This window comes from Hylobates moloch, unplaced genomic scaffold, assembly GCF_009828535.3.
Source record: "Hylobates moloch isolate HMO894 unplaced genomic scaffold, HMol_V3 SCAFFOLD_7, whole genome shotgun sequence".
NCBI lineage: Eukaryota > Metazoa > Chordata > Mammalia > Primates > Hylobatidae > Hylobates > Hylobates moloch.
The window spans coordinates 52,198,883-52,221,895 of NW_026652282.1; the positions used below are offsets into that span (position 1 = coordinate 52,198,883).

At 38.1% G+C, this 23,013-nt stretch overlaps 1 protein-coding gene across 1 annotated transcript in view; it reads right to left on the reverse strand.

The window, feature by feature from the left end:
- MTMR8 (myotubularin related protein 8) overlaps positions 1–23,013 on the reverse strand; it is a 122,854-nt gene that overhangs the window by 61,107 nt on the left and 38,734 nt on the right. The window contains exons 5-12 of the mRNA XM_032757069.2: positions 20,652–20,780; positions 19,364–19,498; positions 16,254–16,386; positions 14,818–14,927; positions 8,508–8,633; positions 7,316–7,365; positions 2,804–3,004; positions 36–164 (exon numbers count right to left, since the gene is read on the reverse strand). Of these exons, the coding sequence (XP_032612960.1) occupies positions 36–164; positions 2,804–3,004; positions 7,316–7,365; positions 8,508–8,633; positions 14,818–14,927; positions 16,254–16,386; positions 19,364–19,498; positions 20,652–20,780 (1,013 nt within the window). The remainder of the gene's footprint in view (positions 1–35; positions 165–2,803; positions 3,005–7,315; positions 7,366–8,507; positions 8,634–14,817; positions 14,928–16,253; positions 16,387–19,363; positions 19,499–20,651; positions 20,781–23,013) is intronic.

A 23,013-nucleotide genomic window follows, 5' to 3' on the forward strand; every position in this document is an offset into this window, starting at 1 on the left:
GCTGTAAGAAAGGAGGGAAAAACTTAAGAACTTACTGAATGTTGTAGGGCACAGTACTAGGATTGAGTACCCCATACATAGTGAAGCCTTTATAGAGAGGGTTCCTGAAGTCTGGTTTCCTCTGAACCAAGAAAGGCCACACAGAATGTGTTTTCTCATAGACTCTGTTAGAAAAGAAAAACAAGCCAAAAAATTAAAAGCAGTAAGCAAGTACTCTCAATAGTCCTGTTGAACTGATAAGCAGCAAATTTTACTAATAAGTAACCCAACTCAAGAAAGGAGGACAGGATATGACAGAATAAAAATAAGTGGATAAAAACTGTTGATAGAGTAACAAATTATCTGGGCTTCAATTTATCCATCTTTAAAATAAATGAGAGTTTAGAAAGAGTTCCATATTGGAGAACAGGATATTCTAAGTCCAGTCTCTGTGCGGAATAGCTATGTGATCTTAAGAAAATTCCAAGTTTTTTCTGGGCCTATTTCCTCACTGTTAAATGTGACCTCTAAATTATCTTCCAAATCAAGGATTTTATGAACTAATGACTTTTCTGGTTTTAAAAATTCTGGAATTGCTTTTACAAGTCTGGTAAGTTAAGAGATAGGTTCTATGGGGTGAATTTCTGGCTCGTCTATATTTCATTTTACTTAAAGCCAGCTTCTTCTCCCTTCAGAAGGTTTAAGACAGTGAAAGACAATTGGAAATTTATACTAGAAAATGTCATGAGTTATCCCAGGTGAGCAACTAAAGATTATGGCATTTATATTACAAAATTGATTCTTATACTTTAGTTGAGACCATGGGGAGGCTGCCTAACCAGTAAGCAAGTCCCTTAGTTAACATCTCGAAATACATGAGATCCACTAGTTCTCAAAGAGAGTTGCTATATAACCATTCATGAGAAGGTCATTTGCACACACACCATGTCAAAGGAAGCTAAAGGAGAACTGAAGAGTGATATAAGTGGTAAGACCTAAAATTGTGGTCTTGTAACTTTTACAATTGTCAGAGCATTTCAGTGAGGCCAAAGGCTTTGTATATCCATCTTTCTCATTTGCTGTTGGTTTATAACAGAAAAAACAATATTGCATTGGTAAGGTAACTAATTTGTTGAGTATTTACTATGTGTTCAAACACTATTCCAGACTCTTTACCTAAAATACCTCCTAAAATTTTCCCAATAAAACCTTGTGAGATATTTTAGCCCAAAATTACTAATGAGAAAATTAGACTAAATATTAATTTGCTCAAGGTCACATAGCTAGTAGGTGACAGAGCCAAAGTTTGAACCCAAGTCTGCCTGATTCTAAAGCCCATACTTTTCTGTTCATGAATGAATGACACTTCTGCTTATTTTAAGTAATCACTATTTTAAAATATGTTAAAATGTTCAACTGTTATATTTTTTAAATGGATATTGAGATTTGTGTGAAAAATACGACATATATTGACCTGATTTTAAGAGAAGGAAAAATATTATGGAAAAGATTCTGGGTTTTAATGCATAGGTAAACAAAGACAGAATGAATATCTTAAAAGAATTTGGGGAGAAAGTGACAAAGGTCTAGTTGTAAAGACAGAGAGAGAGAAACATGCATGGCATCAAGACAGAAACTACCAAGTAAGTACAAATGTTGAAACAGAAAGACTCATTATTGTTCTCTATGTTGACAGGAAAACCAAATCACAGAGAAGTAATGTCATCTTGCTATGCTATAAAGGGGCCTGAGAGTTGGGCTAACTACTAACTCAGCCAACAGCTGTGAAATAGGAGTGAGTTGTGAAACAGCTACTTTCCTATTTCTTTTTCTCTGTCTCTAAAATAATGAAAATACTGTTCATAGGAGCTCTACCTCGTCAATTTTGAAAAGTACTTAGGTCTCATATATTGCCAAGATGTTAGTTTAAGTGAGGGGTGCAAACTCAACTGCCTACTAGAACTAGGCAGATAACATTAGAAATGGGTTAAGAGTAGAGAATGGTAAGAAGTGCAGTCAACAAGAGTGAGTTTGCCTCATCCAAATGGAACAGCTACCATTCAGCTCTAGCTGTTTATTATCCTGAGAAATACAGTCTAGTGTTGCCAAAGCTCCTGATTTTTCAGAATATTTAGAAAAAAAAATCCTAAAATAACTGGATTTTAATGTGAAATCTACTGATATTTAAATGTTAGCAACTAGGCATAAGAATGAGACAACGGACTTTGGGAACTCACGGGGAAAGGGTAGGAAGGGGTGAGGGATAAAAGACTACAAATTGGGTTCAGTGTATACTGCTCAGGAGATGGGTGAACCAAAGTCTCACAAATCACCACTAAAGAACTCATTCATGTAACCAAATACCACCTGTTCCCCAAAAACCTATGGAAATAAACAAAAATGTCGGCAACGAATTAGGAGTTTTAAAAAATACTCCACAGACTAAACAAACCATGCCTGTTGGGTTGGGCTCAGCCTATGAGCTGCTAGTTTGTAATCTCTGATATGAGTGAGAAAGGACTGTAGATAATGACTACTCATACCTGCACAGCAATTAATTATTTGCAAAGGCCTTGCACATCCATTATTTTACTGGATCCTCATGATTGCTCTAAAAAGTAGGCATTATTATCCCTATTTTACAGATGAGATATCTCAGGGTTCTGAGAGATCTCTGTGCAAACATTGAGTGCTTTATGCTTCAAAAGTTCTTTTTATTATTGTTATCTCCTCCCCTTTCTTGACAAATTCAGGGTGGTAGGTACATTCTTTTTGCACTGACCCCCTTCTCCCTGTTCAGTGTCTTCTCACAAAGTAAATTCACCTTAGATCTTCCCGATCCTTCTGGCAGTTACCAAGGAAGTTTCCAAACTGGCAGGAGAAAACATGGTCATGAATCTCCAGCAGGAAGTTTTCATTAAACTCAAAGGCACAGGGAAACTGTTCCATTAATTGCCAGATACAGTCTAGGAACTGGGTGAAGATAGGGGACACTTCTTTAGAGTCCCCATCGAGGTGGCCACACCTGAGAGATGCAAATAAAGGTAAAGAAAGACACTAGTTAGCATTAAGGATTACGCTGTCGGGAATAGGCTGTAAGAGGGTCATCTCTTGTCTCTGTTGGTAGTGGCAAGGAAACACCTCATACCAAAATGCCAGCCAGAATCTCAAAGCTAGTCAATCCCAGCAGACCTCTTAGCTGCTGGTGTCCTTCATTGTCATCCATACTGTAAAGCCTTTGGTCATCTAGCCTATTTTTTTATACACCCTCTTTCCAATAGAACTTTCTGCAATGATGGAAAATTTCTACAGTTGTGTTGTCCAATATAGCAGCCACTAACTGTTAAGCACTTGAAATGTGGATACTGTGACTGAGGAACTGAATTTTTAATTGTATTTAATTTTAATTAATTTAATCTAAATAGCTACATTTAGCTCTATGTGAGCAACGACCACATCTATATTGTTTACTGCATAGTACCTGGCACAAAATAGGTATTAAAGAAGCATTTATTAAGTACATGAATGAAACCTCATCCCAGAACTGTTTAATGTTTCCTCCCCACAATGCTCTCTTTACCAACCCTATCATCGACTGAAACACCATTCCACTGGAAACGAACACGGCACTCTCAGTTTCTACATTGAATGTTCTCTACCTTCTGATATAATTACAACCTGGCTCACAAGGATACCACATTTCCTTCGGGTCAAATAAAAATGGAGAATGCTGATCATTCCACTTTCCACATACCATAATTCTAAAACAAAGCAGAGGTGGGTTTAGCTTTCTCCTTGCACCTACTGCTGCTTCTGCTGCTTCCAAGCTACTATTCTTTTCATGCCCTTAAAAACACTTCCTTTATGGGTCATGCTATTTAGCTTATTTACCTTCTCCTTCCACAATGCTGTCTTCTAGAATCTCTGTGTCACTTCCCTACATTCTCTGAATAATCTGATGGTCTTAAGCTTTTCTGTTGATGTAGATGACTTACACTAGCTCAACAGATTCCTTAACTAATGCAAATCAAATTACCTTCACTGATCTTTACCTCTACTCCAGTCTTTTGAATCCACTGGCCACAGGCTGGCTAGTAGTTCTTACTCCACCTTTGAAATCCTAATCACAATATCCCACTCTGAACACCATATATTATATTTCCAAAGGCTGCTCATCTTCTTAACTCCTGCAGACCTCATCTGAGGACATCTCCACGTGCCAGATTCCTATTGGCTTCTCTTTTTCCTTATCAAGCCTAAATTCCATGATCTGCCCTATTAACTACTCTCTCCCCATTTTGTTCAACTTTCTGGTCTTTCTTGTAATTATTTTCCTTCTAAATCCAACCACAGATCAGCCTGAAAAGCTATGTTCTCTGCTTCCACATCCTGACTGATTAATAATGCTCAAGAAAATTATAAAATCATACAAATTCACACCATTCAAATTGAGTCTCCACATTCAGCTGTGTTTTAACTGCTCTCAAATAATCTTTGTGTAGGTCCTTAACAACATTTTCTGATTATCTTTACAGCTCATACAAATTTTCAACTACCCTGTCAAACCCCTAATCCATTTCATATCTTCCTTCACTCCAGTGCCACTGAAAAATATCAAGGCCATTAAGTAGAAAAAAAAATGTCTAACTTTTGCCTCTAATATTCACATATAGCACCTTTTCTGCCTGTCTTTCCACCTAATCTCTATGGAAAAGGTGTTCTTCATTATAGCTCAAGCTAATCTTTCATTTGGACTGGAACTTTCACCCATTTGCCCAGAAGTCTTACTCTACCAAAAACTCACTCTCTTTCATATCTTCAACCTTATCTTCTTTAATGTTTCTTTCTTCTCAGCCTAAGAAACTGCTCAAATATCTCCTGTCTTGAAATACACTTCCTCAGACCCAAACCCGACCCCTTCTCTTCTACCCCCTTCAGAGCCAAGGTTCTTGGAAAGAGATTTATATACTCACATTCCACTTCCTCATCCCTCACTCATGCCTCCATTCACAAACATTTGGCTTCTGCTTTCACCACTTTACTCAATCAGTTATCACTAAAGATCATTAAAACCTGCATATTGCCAAAGTCGATTCTTGGGTTATTCTGAGGCATATGACACTGCTGACTACTCCCTTGAGATTCTCCTCTCTTATGTTTCTTCTTTCCTATCCTTAGATTTATTCTTATCTCACTAATCACTCTTTCACCGCCACCTTCATGGACTTCCTTCTTCACTAGACTTTCAGGTGTCAGTATTATCCAAGGCTCTGTCCCACCCCTTGGCTCTTCTTCCTCTATGCACAATTTTTTGAGTTACCTTATCTGAATCCATGGTTTAAACTACCAATTACATGCAGATAACTCTTAAACCTCTATGCCACCTCTCTATCCAACCCAGAACTAGTGAGCTCCAGATTACTACTGAATAGTCTCCCTACTGGATATCTTCTCTTGGATGCCCCATGCCAAATAATTCCCAAACTGAAGCCATCTTCCCCACCAAACCTGCCCTGTATTATCCTATATTCTCTATCTCAATAAACCCAGCTACCTCAGGCAGAAACCTTTGAGTTTTATTAGACTTTTTCTCCCATCTTCTGGTGAGTTCTACTTCCTGAATACCCTTGTATCTGTATCATTGCTTGTGTCTTTTTTCAGGCCCTCATCAATTCTGGTAGCCTACTAATTCAGCCCCTTGCCACCAATTTCAATCTTCTACATGCTGTCAGAGGGATATTTGTAAAATATAGATCTGAACATCATGTCACTGCCTTGTTCAAAGTCCTCCAATATAGCTTTACTATGTACACAAAACACTCAAATCTTTCAGCTTAAAAAAAAAAAAAAAAAACAGGGCTCTGGATGATCTTCTCCTCACTGGCTCTGCTTCCCTGGCCTTATTTCCTCTATTCTTCCTACACACCCTTTGACCCAGCCACACTGAATTGCTTGCAGCTCCTCACACATGTAATCCTGTTTAATGCCTTTATGGTTTCAAACACATCAGGGCTAGAATGCTTTCTCCCTTTCTAAATAACATCTACTCACACTTTAAATCTCAGTTAAAATGTCACCTATTACAGGAAGTCTTCTTTGCCCCAGAATGGGTAAACTTCCTTTGTTTATGTTTTCCTCTGTCTTAAGCACTTATCATACTACACCGTCATCACTGATTTTTCTTTTCTTTCAAAGAAGAGACAGGGATTATATCTGATTCAACTCTGTCTTCTCAATACCTAACATAATGACTGGTCTAATGTTTGTGGGTGAAGGAAGAATAAACAAACGGACCCAAATGGCTAGAGAGTGGCAACCAAATGAAATTAAATTAATGCATATCAATGGGGGAAAATAAGACCTGAATTAATTTCCTTGGGGTAAAACTCAATTTTTTTTTTTTTTTGAGATGGAGTTTCACTCTTGTCACCCAGGCTGGAGTGCAATGGCGTGGCCTCGGCTCACTGCAACCTCCGCCTCCCGGGTTCAAGCGATTCTCCTACCTCTGCCTCCCAAGGAGTTGGGATTATAGGCACTCGCCACCATGTCTGGCTAATTTTTGTATTTTTAGTAGAGAAGGGGTTTCACCATGTTGGCCAGGCTGGTCTCAAACTCCTGACCTCAGGCGATTGGCCCGCCTTGGCCTCCCAAAGTGCTAGGATTACAGGTATGAGCCACTGCACCCGGCCAAATCTCAAATTTTATTTGCCTTTGGAATCAGCTTAGTGTCTGATATAATATACAGCACATTGTTAGGCATTTGACAAATATTTATCGATTGTTCTGATAACACAGGTAAAGCCTTAGTGAGGCAGTTTGGTTTATAGCAGACAACAGATAAATATAAGCCCTTGTCCTCACCCCTTAAAAAATGACAAATCTGTACCTTTTATCTTACAAAAGGTTAAAAGGTGAATTGTCTTGATATTAGTCCCTCTGAATGACATCATCATTCCCTTGTTCTTCCTGTTAAATTTCTATCCATTTCCAAAAATCCATCCTTAAATGCTGTGTACTCCTGGAAGCCTACCCTGACCTCTTCGTGCAATGTTAAGCACTTTTCCTTCTGTAGCCTGTGATGCCTTGTTCTTCCTTGAAATATTTAACAATTTGATATAATTACTTGTACTCCTTGAAAACAGGGATAATATTCTGGTTATTTTTGTCACCTTAGTGCCCTAGCATAGTATCTAGAATACTTGTTTCTTGATGAAAAGAGATTTATGCCATGTTCAACTTCCTCTTCCTTCCTTTACATGTGCATACTGAGGTTTTGATATACTTCGCCCTAATGAACTATCCTCAGCCCCTTCCTTCAAAATGAATATACTTTTACCTTTGGGAAAACTTGTGGCCCATGGATATCCATTCCTTCTCTATCAAGATCTTCATTTTATACAAAAGAAAGAGTTTGCATTAGGAAAATCATAAAATGAATTAATTATACACACGAGAATGTCAAAACACTTTGCTGAAATAGTTGAACTGATCATAAAATAGTTAATTTCCTAAATGATAACTAAGTAAGTAACTTAGATTTCATTCACAGGCCTATACAGGGTGCCTTCAAATTTAAGATGCTCTCAGACATATACAGAGTCAAGTTTCCTTTGGCTTTCACGTGTGACAAGCCACTGAGCCATAACTAAATGCAATGCTGATAAGCACGATATTAAACTCAAACTTTGAAAAACAGAAATCCAAAGGCAGCTCTTAGCTTTATACCAGTAACAAAGCCATTTTTAACCATTAAAAAAAATTCTAGCCAGGCATGGTGGCTTACACCTGTAATCCCAGCATTTTGGGAGGCCAAGGAGGGCAGATCACATGAGGCCAGGAGTTTGAGACCAGCCTGGCCAACGTGGTGAAACCCAGTCACTACTAAAAATACAAAAATTAGCTGAGCATGGTGGTGCACATCTGTAATCCCAGCTACTTGGGAGGCTATGGCACAAGAATCACTTGAACCCAGGAGGTGGAGGTTGCAGTGAGCCAATATCACACCCCTGCACTCCAGCCTGGGTGATAGAGCAAGACTGTATCTCAAAAAAATAAATAAATAAATAAATAAATAAATAAAAACAAGCTTTCCAAAGAAATGAGAATAAACCACTATGGTGAGTTCTGTTTCTTAGAAAGATCAACTAAGAGGCTTTAGATTCAGCACTAGAAAACAATCATAAGTCTGACATTCAAACAGCTGACATGTTAAAGATAATAAGCCCCTTGGACAGTCTATTTGACAGTCATCCATTAAGTTCTGCAAACTTTTTGAGCTTTTCCTACTCTGTGCAGTAGTCTATTACATATAACTTACCTTCTGATAGGTAAGAAGTATGTTGAACATACAAAAGAAAGTATACAGATAGTACACACCTAAATTTAATGAAAAGAAGCTAAATTGGAAAAGCTATTTTTGTAGACTTAGAGCTAATTCTGGCAGAAAAAAATACTGTCTGAGAGTTATTTTTTATTTTGTCGCAATCTGTCTCTTACACAAATTAAAATATAGTAGCGTGCTCTCTTACCATGAGTCCTTTGAATGTCCTATAAAATGGGTCTAGGAGGATGCTAGCCACCGAGCAGACTTGTGCTGTGCGGTCCCACCCATCAGAACAATGGACTAAGACACTGGCCTTTTCTACCTTCACTGCCTGTGAAGACAAGAGGCAAAAAAGTACCATAAGCAACCTTTGCACAGCTTGTTGGATTAAAGAGTTGCCAAATACAGTCCCCAAAGCACAGAGAACCTGGTCTTATGGGCTACATTAATTTTTTCTCATAACATTAGCATCCTCTATGGGGAATGAAAAGGAAAGCAATGGAGTGCAAGAGGAGAGCTTACCAAATAGGAAAAGAATATCAAAACTAACCCATAATGCAGGGCAAAAAGAAAGATGAGGGGAGTTCTAAATTCACTAAACTTCTGAAGAAACCAAGGATCAATTCTCAGAGGAATAGGTGAACTGGAGGAAGAATTCACACTCAAAAACACAGACAGCTCTGCATTCTAGTCCTAGATCTGACAACAATCTCCTCCAGCTGTTTTAGTCTAACACAAATGCTTTCAACTTAAGATGGAGGTGCGTGCCTGTCTTAGGTCGCTTTAACAAGCGCTTGTATAAACACAATCAGAATGATGTAAAGATCTGGGCAGTTATTTAACCTGGGAAATTTTGGCAATGGTACATATTGACCATTCATTTATTCATTCTAACAATTTTGCGCCTCTATGTGCCAGGTATTAGAAATACAAAGACTCAGTTTCTGCTTTTAAGGAACCCACAAACTAGTCAGGGTGACTGAAAATAAATAAATAATTAAAATACAATGGAAAAACTACTGGTAATATACAGTAATGTGTAGTAACAATATTCTTTTGCAGGAGCCAGGGAAGCTTGACCCTTGAAGAAAGAGCTGGATTTCCTTAGATGAAGAAGGACATTAATTCACTCATTCATTCATCCACACACCTAGCCAATAATTACTGAGTGACTGTACAAGAGGAACTATGATGTGCACTGGGAATACAAAAGAGACAAACACTTAAATGCATGACTGCAAACCAATGAAAAATAAAAGGGAAAAATCCATGCCAGGTATAACAAAGGCACAAAAGATAACCAGCGAGGAGAAGACAACTAAGGTGGGTCTGGAAAGATGAATAAGAATTTACCAGATGGACCAGGAGGAAAGGACATTCCAGGCTGGGGAATGATGTAACAGCGTGTACATTGGAAGGAGGCATAACATAGAGGAAGAACACTTAATGGCTCAGGCTAAGCTGGAAGTGAGAGAATAAGGAAAGATAGAGCCGGCTAGGAGGACAAGGGTCAGACCAATCAAGTATACATTTTATCTGATGGCAACAGGAAGTTGAAAGCAGAGGAGTGCCATGATCAGATGTACATCTTTGAAAGATCACTGTGGTGGCAGTAAGGAGAATGTATTGAGAGGACATGAGTTTGGATATAGGAAGACCAGTTAGGGAGCTACTAAAATCATGGAAGTCCATATAGGCCTGAGGTAAGGTAGTAGCAGTGGAGCTGAAAAACAGAAGAAGGATTTTAAATATGAACATTTTAACAGGACAGAGTGAGAGACTAGTCATGGGATGAAAGAAAAGGAAAAGTTAAAGATAACTCTGAAATGTGTGGTTTAGCAACCAGGTGGATGGTAGTGCCATTAGACTAAATAATGAGCACAAAAGCAAGGCAGTAGTGGGGGTATGTAAGAAGATTTCCGTTTTGGCCATGGTGAGTTTGAGGTAGTTCTGGGACATCTAATGGAAAGTCCAGTGAGACAACTGGATATGTGGGTTTGAAGTTCAGGAGAGGGAAACATCTGAACCAGAGTATAGATTTCACCACTATCTGAAAAGTGTGCATAGTCGACGCTGCCCAGGCAGAGACCAAATGTGACAAAAGAAAAGACCTTAAAAAGCAGTGACCTTTAAAGGGCAAGTAGAGGAAGGAGGATTATTATAGGAGTCAGCCTGTTCATAAAAGCCCAAAAGGTAAAAAGAGAGCCAGGAGGGAATAGTTGGATAAAAGTCAGGACTACAAAAAGGGTTCAAAGTCAAAAGGAGTGAACAGTGAATGCAACAGAGAGGTCAAAATAGAGTGAAGACTAACAAGTGACTCTTAGATACGACAAGTCAAAGGCCATAAGACCTCTGGAAGAGCAATAGTAATTATATGAAAATTGGATCACAGTGGGCTGAAAGGTGATGGGAGATGAAGTACTAATAGGAAAGACTAACTGCTTTTCAGAAGGCTCTAACCAAGAGGAAAGAAGGCAATAGCTAGAAGATTGAAAAAGTACTTTTTCTTTAGGAATGAGAAAATATTTGAGCATACTACTGAGAGAAGAAGCCAGTCGAAAAGAATAGGTTGAAAATGTAAGACAATGAGGGTTTAACTGATAGAGTTGGTTCCTTAAAGTAGGAAGAGATGGAATTTCGAATATAGGTAGAGTGAGTATCCTTACACAGAAGATGGGGCACTATGTCCGCTGAGATAGCAAAGAAGTTGGTAAGGATAATAGTGAGAAGAGGTATTATATACATTTTTCCATGAAGGACATGTTTCAATATGTGCTTATAGAGAGGGGAGTTACCATGGTGTAGCCAGTTTGAAAGCAAGGTACAAGGAATATCTGCTTGGTGAAACAGGACTGGGAGCCAACCAAAAACACATAAAATAACTGTTCAGCTCAGCTAAGACTATAAGGCATAAACCTGTGATAATACCAACTAACATATCTATGGGATATATTTATTTGCAGCAATGCTTAGAGGTCAGGGTGTAAGAGCGGAGAATGACCGTGGCTAGCAGGGCAGGTAGAGTGGAAGGATAAGAGACAAGGTGGAATGGATGAAGTGCTACACCACCCGGTCTTGGTATATAGGGAAGAAAAAAGAAGTTTGGAAAAAGAGGAGTTAAAAGTACAGAGGTTTCTACGAGATAGAAGAACTATGCTAGCTGGATTAAGGATGTGAAAGCTGGAATTATAAAAAGTTCAAATAATTGTAAGTGCAGAATGTTTGATAAGTTGTACATTGACACTGAAATCTCTTCAGATGATGGGAAGAACCAGGATGGAAAAGAAGATGGCAAGGCTGTTCCCAACATCCTTAATGGAGGGGGAAGAGTAACTAGAAGGTGTAGAGGGTGGTATAGCTAAATGAAATAGATCTGAAAGGAGGAGGGGCTTTTGTAAGGAGCAAGGAGAATAGTGAAACTGCCCTGGGCCATGTGGTTCATATGACGTGGGACAATGAGTAATCTTTGTAATAGGGGTACAAGAAAAAATGGTATTCCTAGAAAGGTAGTCAGGTTGCAGGTAAAAAAGGAGTTAAAGAGATCTGGAAAAAAGTTTTTCAACCTTTTTGACTTCTCAATTAAGCAGACACCTCAGGTAGTAGCAGAGCGTGACGGCAGCAACCATGTTCTTTGTTTAGGGCTCCAAATGGAGTCAAAAGTCACTGGTGGACAGAAAATGATGCTGGATTTCACTAATGATTAAAGAAATACAAATTAAAACATGATATAAAATCTGTCACCTATCACATTGGCAAAGATCAAAAAGATTGATGATAATCATTGCTGCCAAAATGGAAAAATAGGCACTGTTGGTAGGAATGGAAACCGGTATTACCTACTTGGAGGGCAATTTGGCCACATCTATTAAAATTTGAAACATTCATACTCTTTGACTCAGAAAATCCACTTCTATAAAGATACATGTTTAAGAATATTTGGTGCAGCAATATCTGCATTAGTGAAAAATTAGAAACAACTAAATTACCACAATTGAATATAACATAGTTGCCGAAAAGAATGACATAGTACTGACTGAACTGTCTTAACAAATGCTCATTAAATAGTATAAGTATAAAAGGTCTATTAAAGAACAGTATGGGCCGGGCATGGTAGCTTATGCCTGTAATCCCAGCACTTTGGGAGGCCAAGGCTGGCAGATCACCTGAGGTCAGGAGTTCGAGACAAGCCTGGCCAACATGGCAAAACCCCGTCTCTGCTAAAAATACAAAAATTAGTCAGGCATGGTGGCATGCTCCTATAATCTCAGCTACTCAGGAGGCTGAGGCAGAAGAATCCCTTGAACCCAGTAGGCGGAGGTTGCAATGAACCAAGATTGCGCCACTGCACTCCAGCCTGGGCAACAAGAGCAAAACTCTGTCTCAAAAAAAAAAAAAAAAAAAAAAAAGAGTATGCACAGTATGAGCTCATTTTCACAAAGTATTAATATGTGTAACTCTATATGTTGAAAAACTCTACAGCAGCACTGTCCAATATGGTAGTCACCAGCCACCTACAGCTACTTAAATTTGAATTCGTTAAAACTAAGTAAAATCATAAATTCAGTTCCTCAGTCTCACTAGCCACATTTCAAGTGCTCAATTTCCACATGTAGTGGTACTGTATTAGACAGTACAGATACAGAATATTTCCATCATCACAAAAAGTTCAAATGGACAGTGCTGACTGAAGGACATAAACATTAAACTACTATCAGTGATGTGTGTGCACTGTGGGACAAACTATGGGGAATGTTTACATTTTATGTTATATATTTCTGAAATGTTTACTTCTTTGATAATGTACATGTATTGCTTTTGTAATGAGAAAATAGGTAAATAAACATTTAAAAAAGAGAGAGAAAAAGAAGTAACACAGTATGTTACAGAACAGCAAGAGGTCCACTACAGCCAAGCTGGGGCGACATTGTGAAAGACTCTGAATGTCAAGCCTATGGGGTCTTATTGGTAATAGAATTGATAACCAATGGAGAATTTTGAGTTTAAAGTGACATGATCAGACATGTTCAAGAAAAATAACTTTAGTAGCAATTTGGTTCCCGAACTAAAGTGTAACTACTAGAGACAAGTAAAGCAGTTAAGAGGTTATTATTACACTGTGGGCAATGGATTGTGGCTATCTTAACTAGAGAAGTAGCAGTGGAGACTGGGAAGAAAGGACAGATTTGAGAAACACTTTTGAAGCAGAACACATGGGACTTGGCAATAGCCAGATGGAGAAGAGGTAGAATTCAGGGCTGACTGAAGTTCTCAAGCTTGGGATACTGGATAGGTAGTAACAGAGATAGGGAACACAGAAACACTGTGCAATCCAAGCCTATCTTTTTGGTTCATTCATTTTAATTCAACCAATATTTATAAGGCTGTACTGTCTATCGAATCTCCCTCTTATCCATCCTCACTCTCTTTGGTCTAATAAATTTGGTTTCAGAAAGGGACTATAGATATATGGACGTAGAATCTATGAAAAAGTAACAGAACAAAGAATAGTTAGAATAGTGAGCTTGAAACAACTGACAGGGTCACATAGTGAACATCAATAACAATGAAAAGTGCAGGCAACAGGATTAGGAAAGCAAAAAACATTAGGGCTTGGATATTTAAAGCAGTTCATTATATACAATCTTCAACCCTTTTAAGCCAGAAGCTATATATAACATTGCCTTCAACTGAGAAAATTATAGCAGATATATGAAAAGTCATTATCTCCTTTGCTTTTACCAAATAATGGGGGTGGGATGAAGAGGGAGAGTTCTCATGTAGAAATATATAAAAACAAAACGTCAAAATGAGAAAATATACACTGAATTTTGTTTTTGTTTTTGTTTTTTGTAAGAAAACAAACCACTTAACAAAGGCCACAGAGCCTAGGGTTCTAGAGACCAGAAAATAAATGAGTCAGCATAAATACAGGGTGACAAAGCCTGCCTAGACTGCATTTGGAGGCAGATCTATATGAAGAAGTTTAAAAAAACAGGTCTTTGTACTCAGAGTTCTGCAAACTCATAGATACATAAGCTCTGCATTTATTTCACAACCACTCTTGTACTTAATACCTTAGAATCAACACAAAAATATATCACAGAATAACTGAGCTAGAGATCAATTATTATCAATTATCAATTAGAGATCACCTAAGAGTTTTTAATGTGAAGTCCAGGGGTCTGTGGACCCCCTGAAATTGAGGTTCATTTTCTGTATGTATCATCATATGTTCACTTTTCCAGTGGGGGAGAGGGTTAATCATATTCCCAAAGAATTCTGTGGCCGCCTAAAAGTTACATCATTAGATTTTAGTTCAACCACCTTGTTTAAAGATGGAGACACTGAGACCCAGAGAAGAAAAGAGAGTTGCCCAAGGGCACACAGTGAATTAGTGGCAGAGCTGAATCTAGAAACTAGGTTTCTTTTCAATATTCTTTCCATCATGGCACACTACTACTTCAACATATCCCATAATTAAAGTCAGTGCAAATTTTAAAAGTCCTGATTATTACCTTTGTAATGAAAATTCCAGCATCCATAATAGCTTTAATGTGTCTTAACCACCCTGAGCTCTCCAGGCCGCTAAGAAATTCACTCATTGTTGGAGTTTTCAATTCACAAACTGAGGTAGAAAAGGAAGCAGAGATTGAAATTCACAATCAACTCAGTTTATTCATTAAGAAAGGGGAGAAAGTGGATCTCCATATCATAAGTGAGGAAGCTGAGGCAGAAAGGTTAAATGATTAGTTAGAAACCACACAGTGAGTCAGGGACAGAACTAGGTCTAAAGCCTACCAGATCTCCTCGCCTGGGCCTCTGCTTTATCACGCTGTAGAACCCACTCTCAAGCCCTTAGAAACGTCTCAAGAAGAGAGCCAGAAGACTAAATTAGCATCTAAAGGAAAACACCTCCTCTGATTAGAAAACATATTTGATCCCTATCCTAATCCCACCCACTTATGCTAACTCTGAAGGCTCTCAGCATCTGTCTCTACTCCCACACCCCCATCTACTCCCTGTAGCCCTGTTCTGTCAATAGGTTGAAAAAAAAATTACCAGTTAATTTTTATGCACTTTGCAATAATTACCCAGCAGAGGGAAATCTTTTGCCTTAAAAATCTGTAAAACAAAGTCCTCTTCCATAAAATATTCTGGGGCAAAAAAGAAAGGAGTAAGAGACCTAACGAAGAGGGACATTAATATTTTTAAAGGGATGCAGACTGAGCAGATGAGATCTGGCAAGAGTGATATAAATGAGAGGTCATGGCAGACTACACAAGTACAAAGTTGAAGAAAGGAGAGGAAGAATGGGGAGTTCACTAAAGAAGGCAGGTTTTCACTTTCTCTGCCTGAGTTGACATAGAACATCATGGAATCCTAGGTAGTGATTTTAGGAGAAATGCTCTACACCCAAGAGTCTTGTAAGGCCCCAATCTCACCTTGCCCCCTTTCTGATCCTAATCATTTTGTAATCGATAACAGATCACCAAAACTGTCTGATATCAACTTTATTCTTTTGAGGTCTAAATTCAACTTCATCAGCACAGTGATGAAATCAGACTGAATCCTTATACCAAATTTAAAAAAGGTAATTTCTTACCTTGAGGATGATAAAATGAATCCCAAATTTATTTAATACTTATGTTGGTTTGCCTATCCCTGAAAATCAACCTCTGTATTTCTACAGAGAGAAATAATTTTCATGCCAACTAGACCCAGATGAACTTTAACGAATTATGCAACTGCACATCTTAGTCCCTTTTCCAGACCAACACTGCTAAATTCAGTACTATGTAAGCTAGATTTGTACAATAGTTAAACACCTAACCACTTATTGACTCTGCTCACCTGCTTGCTTTTATATTCCACCCCAAATCAGGCATGCTTTCTGCTTACATAATAATGCAAAGCTATGGTCGCTTGCCTAGCCAAGGTGAAATCCCTGTACCTTCCAAGAGTTTCTGCAGACTGCTCCGCATTACATGGATGTTCTCAATGCCCATGAATCTGAAGCGAATGTTGGCATAGTTGTCTTCATTTTCATACCCCTTCCCAGCTGCTCGGTTGGCCATGGCATTCAACTGCAATAGTGGAGGACATAATAGAGCAGATAGGCCAGATGATGAAAGAATGGAGTTCATCAATCTCAATGCCTCATTCTGAACTGTTTAAAATCCTACCCAATTAAAAAGAAGTTAAATCAGATGAGATACATTCTGGAATGGAGAGAATGTCACTAGTTTTTACATCAGGTACTTTTAGTAACAGACTCATATAGGGGAAAATAGGGAGATACAGTGTTTTGTTTCATCATGAAAACCTTTCTTAAGAGATAAAGGATATGGCAGCTATGAGGATATCTGATCTAAAAAACTGAAATAATAATTTTGAGCTGCCTACCACAAATGTCTTCTCAGCTGAAAGGGTTTTATACTGAGAAACATGTGAAAGTTCAAAAATATTTACAACTGAGAAGCTCTAGAAAGAAGCCTAAGAACTTTAGGATTATTTAATTTTATTTATTTGTTTAAGAGACAGAGTCTCACTCTGTCATTAAGGCTGGAGTGGAGCAGCACAATCACAGAGTTCACTGCAGCCTCGAACTCCTGGGCTCAGGCAATCCTTCTGCCTCAGCCTCCTGAACAGCTAAGACTACAGGCATGCACCACCATGCCTGGCTAATTTTTTTGTAAAGACACAGTCTGGCTGATCCCCCACACTGGCCTTGAACTCTTGGACTCATGTAATCCTCTTGCCTTGGCCTCCCAAAGTGCTGGGATTATAGGCATAAGTCACCACGTACAGCCCAATTAAATAGCTATTCTAGAAAAATGTCTAAAATGTGACTGCATGAGATAAATGACTTTTACTCACTGACAAAATTGAAATGGAGACATCACCAATTGTTTTAACACTGTGTTCAGCTTGTGGTAATCAGAGAATCTCTAGGTCATATGAAGAATGCTGGGTGGGGTAGGGAGTAAATGAGACTTGTGGAAATATGAATATAATAACTAGAAGGCAGCCAAGATACCGTCTATGATAATGACCATCTTACTAATTAAGTGATTTTCTGTTTTCTGGGCCTATTTTCTCATCTCCCAATATTGCGCATTTCAGAAGGCAAGAGGAGCATGTATGTGGACAGGGTATAATTTTTGTATTAAAAGAATACAAAAACCTCAAAGCACAAACTACTCAAGTTAGAACATGCAGAGGGAAAAAAGTCAGTGTGCTAAACATATTCTGTTTACAATGCATGACATCTGTTAAAAGGGGAAATGTGATGGTAATTTTGATCTTTTATCACATTGATACTGTTACTAAGCTTTCATTAAATTAATGACAAATGTCAAAGGAACACCTGTGGAAGCATAAGCGATAGTCACCTAGTAGCAAGGATGTTTGTTATGAGTGATGCTTCAGCAAAAATAATAATAATAATAATAATAATAATAATAATAATAATAATAATAATAATTACAGTAGTCACTACTCAGATCTGGGTCGGCCACCTAATGCAGATAACTAGCTACCTCATACCAGTATTCACTCTTTAAAAATATGTCTGGCAGATCTGAGTAACAGATACCTATTTAATGTTCAGGTAGTAAACTGAGAGGAAAATGGAGAGAGGAAAATGGAACCTGTTAAAAGGGGCTTTTTGGTGTTAGATTTGAACAAAAGGCACCAACTCTTTTGTTTCTTCAAAAGCTTGGTGTATTTCTCTTTACTATTTTAAGATTATTTAATTTTTAAAGATACAGACTCGATTAAACTCTTTTCAATTGCAGAATTTCAGATGCAGTTATGGTTGAAACAAGACAGCAAGCTTCTGAGAAACTGAAGGATGGGCCTGAGCAGAAAGGGAAATGATTTTCTCTCCTGAGCTCAGTCAGTCCTAGGTAGCTCTGGAGAATAGCCACTGAGGGATCACAAAGATGGGGCGGAAAGCTGTCTAAGGCAACTATCTGGTTTCATGTACATCCAACTGCTCAACTCTTAAGTCACAACCATCTGGCTTAGGCTTAGATGAAAATCACCAATTTAGTAATGACTAGAATCAGCAATGAAACCTCTTAGTCAGCCACACTTTACATACCAAATTATAAGCAAAATTATTTCTTTCTGGGGCTGTTTGTAAAAAGGACAACATTTAAGAATAGGGAATCTATCCTTTACTTCCTTTGTGGGACACAATGAGTTCTTCTACAGCCCATATAGAGCTAGACAAAACTTTGAAGGTTAAGGAATTAATGCAGAGAGAAGTTTAAGCTGATACTTAGGTTAATATGAGGACACTCTGTTCAGCAATGTTCATATTTGAAAGAGACAAAGCCTGAGAAAACACATTGCAACAAATCATGCAGCATTAGATTATTAGAAAGATCAAAGGATTTGACTAGGTCTATCCATGTCCACTGCCAAAATCCATGGCAAATTTATGAACTTGGTCTTTTTTATTCTCTGGGACCAAAATTTAAACTGCACTGTACTAAACTGGAAAAAATTTAATCAGCTAACAGTACTAGATGCTAAAAAAGAATTACTGCCATATGAGCTAAAGATTTTTTGTTAATTGCATAGCAGTAAAATTTGTGAACCCTGGTGCTTTGGGAGAACCAAAGTATTATTAAATTACTGTGGCCTAACACATTTACAGAAAAAAACATGTTGGTTGTAGTAAGTTTCCAATGTCTAAGTTGAAGCTCTTTCTCTAACAGTAAATTTAGACTACAGAATGGGAATACTGAAAATTCTGGTTAAGGAACAGACTTGGTAAAAAAGATGAGGGATGTTAAGGAGCCTTCTATGCAGAACGTCGCACTGAGGTGGGAAAGCCAGGTTGTTTGAAATACCCTCTCATAACCTCACTTGACAGTGACAACCTTATAAAAGGAGCCCCAAATGGCTTCCTGAAATGATTTTACACAATGTCTGACGTAATAAACACACATACACAAACCTAACTTTCCCAATAACACTGCATGTCTCAATATATGAGGAGGTAGACTGCAAGAGGCAGAAATATCAAAGAAATCACTGACAAATAGATACCTTTGGTCTTGTGTCTACAACATACATAAACTGGCTCCCTGGGTTTGTTTGGCTAATGGCCTCCAGCAAGAGCTCATCATCTACACAGCGAGTGTAAAATCCAGAGAGAGGCTGGCTACAGCGGCAAATGGCAGCCTGTAAGGAAAAGGTGTGTCAGTTGAGTGATTATATTCACAAATGGTCAAAAGTCTTTCTTGACCCTGGCCAGGTTCCATGAGTAGAGGGAGAGGATGAGCCAACTTAAGATAGTGTCCAAAGCAAAGAGAAATGTGACTCTAAAGTCATTCTCCACTGACATTGGGCTTAACCTCCTGCCTACCCTGGGCATGTGGCTCTAATTTCCAACGCAGTCTTGGCAAATCAGACTACAAAAAAAAAAAAAAAAAAAATCACATCATGAGTATTTCCTTAGTGAAATTCTATTCTCGATACATAATGGGCTATTTTTCTGAAACTGCCTCACTTTTTACAGTCCGAGTAATATTGCCCACATAAACCATAAGCTTGCAGAGGCAGCAGAATTCAAGATAGAGCAAAGATCTACAGTGTCTTAAGAAAACAGGGTTCACTAGTTTCAGAAGTTAATGCCAAATCAGAAGGGTGGTTTGTTTCAAGCCACTTTAACACAAAAACAACATAACTATTTAACATGAATGTCTGGTAATGATTAGTTAATGAAATTCATTACACTTTGATGTGGTTTTTAAGGGGTCAACTCACTTCAATAATATGACACCCAATTGCATTACTATACTCCTTAGCACTTGAATGGTTGCTCACCTGACAACTTGACTATTTGTCTAACCCCAGATCTCAGAGTGATTACAAGAGGTGATAAATATTATCACTTCCTACATAAGTAAGGGGATTGAAACACAGAGTCAAGCGCTTTCTTACTACTACCTGAAATTATATGAAAAGCACTAAGAAAGTATCAAGGATATCTGTATTCTACGGGGAGGCCACAGCCCCCAAAAATCCTGTATACAACTAATTTCCTGTCATTTCACAACTTTCCACAAAGCTGGATCCCACAGAAAAGGAAAAAAAGAAAAAAGAAATAAACACACTAAAATGCCACTTAACATCTGCATAAAATTTTACAATTTACAAAGTACACATATATTATTCCTCCTGGGATCCTCTCAAAAACTTTCAGAAGTATGAAAGTCCAGAGAAGTTAAGTAACTTGCTTGAGGTCACACAGCTACTAAGTGGCAGCATGAAACTTAAAACAGGTCTTCCAGAGCCAAGTTTAATTCTCATTAGAGAAATCTGCTTAACTTACATTGTTCTCTTTGTAGAGGTAGGAGAGCACAGGGACACGTTCTTTACTTCTGAACTTTGAACTTCCAACCACCGTTCCCAAGGTAACAGATTTAGGAACCACTATTTCAGGAGGATAGGTGCTGCATATCTAAAAGAAAATAAGCACAATATATATAAATATACATATTTATATATAACTCTCTCTTTGGAAATACATATTTTGGTAACCACTAAAAGCTGATAAACTTGAGAAAATGTCAGTCTTTTCATAGAGTAAGTCACACCTAAAATGTCAACACCTCTACCCCCAGACTGGTGTTTTAAAGGCCATCCAGATATGAATACTAGGAACCTAGTATGTAGTTTATGAAAGAGTACATCGTATTTCCTCCTCCACTACCTGTCTGCTTCATATTTGTGTCTGTTCATATTAATTTACTTCTTTACAGTTATAGTTTTTGCTCTGATATGCACACGTAGGAATTTCAAGATGGGGTTTTATGTGTGTTCCTGTCTATGATTTTTGTTTTCTAATTCTAAAAGTACATTTCGTTCTTATATGTCTCAATCCCTTCCTTTCTAGAAAATAATAGCATACTTCCATTTGTTTGTATCCTCTTTTATTTCACTGAGCAGTGGTTTGTAGTTATCATTGAAGAGGTCCTTCACATCCCTTGTAAGTTGTATTCCTGGGTATTTTATTCTCTTTGAAGCAAGTGTGAATGGGAGTTCACTCGTGATTTGGCTCTCTGTTTGTCTGTTATTGGTGTATAAGAATGCTTGTGATTTTTGTACATTGATTTTTGTATCCTGAGACTTTGCTGAAGTTGCTTATCAGCTTAAGGAGATTTTGGGCTGAGACAATGGGGTTTTCTAGATATACAATCATGTCATCTGCAAACAGGGACAATTTGACTTCCTCTTTTCCTAACTGAATACCCTTTATTTCCTTCTCCTGCCTAATTGCCCTGGCCAGAACTTCCAACACTATGTTGAATAGGAGTGCTGAGAGAGGGCATCCCTTTCTTGTGCCAGTTTTCAAAGGGAATGCTTCCAGTTTTTGCCCATTCAGTATGATATTGGCTGTGGGTTTGTCATATATAGCTCTTATTATTTTGAGATACGTCCCATCATCAACATCGTGAAAATACTGCCCAAGGTAATTTATAGATTCAATGCCACCCCCATCAAACTACCAATGACTGTCTTCACAGAATTGGCAAAAACTACTTTAAAGTTCATATGGAACCAAAAAAGAGCCTGCATTGCCAAGTCAATCCTAAGCCAAAAGAACAAAGCTGGAGGCATCATGCTACCTGACTTCAAACTATACTACAAGGCTACAATAACCAAAACAGCATGGTACTGGTACCAAAACAGAGATATAGATCAATGGAACAGAACAGAGCCCTCAGAAATAATGCCACATATCTAAAACTATCTGATCTTTGACAAACCTGACAAAAACAAGCAATGGAGAAAGGATTCCCTATTTAATAAATGGTGCTGGGAAAACTGGCTAGCCATATGTAGAAAGCGGAAACTGGATCCCTTCCTTACACCTTATATAAAAATTAATTCAAGATGGATTAAAGACTTACATGTTAGACCTAAAACCATAAAAACCCTAGAAGAAAACGTAGGCATTACCATTCAGTACATAGGCATGGGTGAGGACTTCATGTCTAAAACACCAAAAGAATGGCAACAAAAGCCAAAATTGACAAATGGGATCTAATTAAACTCAAGAGCTTCTGCACAGCAAAAGAAAATACCATCAGAGTGAACAGGCAACCTACAAAATGGGAGAAAATTTTCGCAACCTACTCATCTGACAAAGGGCTAATATCCAGAATCTACAATGAACTCAAACAAATTTACAAGAAAAAAACAACCCCATCAACAAGTGGGCGAAGGATATGAACAAACACTTCTCAAAAGAAAACATTTATGCAGGCAAAAAACACATGAAAAAATGCTCATCATCACTGGCCATCAGAGAAATGCAAATGAAAACCACAATGAGATACCATCTCACACCAGTTAGAATGGCCATCATTAAAAAGTCAGGAAACAACAGGTGCTGGAGAGGATGTGGAGAAATAGGAACACTTTTACACTGTTGGTGGGACTGTAAACTAGTTCAACCATTGTGGAAGTCAGTGTGGCGATTCCTCAGGGATCTAGAACTAGAAATGCCATTTGACCCAGCCATCCCATTACTGGGTATATACCCAAAGGACTATAAATCATGCTGCTATAAAGACACATACACACGTATGTTTATTGCGGCACTATTCACAATAGCAAAGACTTGGAACCAACCCAAATGTCCAACAACGATAGACTGGATTAAGAAAATGTGGCACATATACACCATG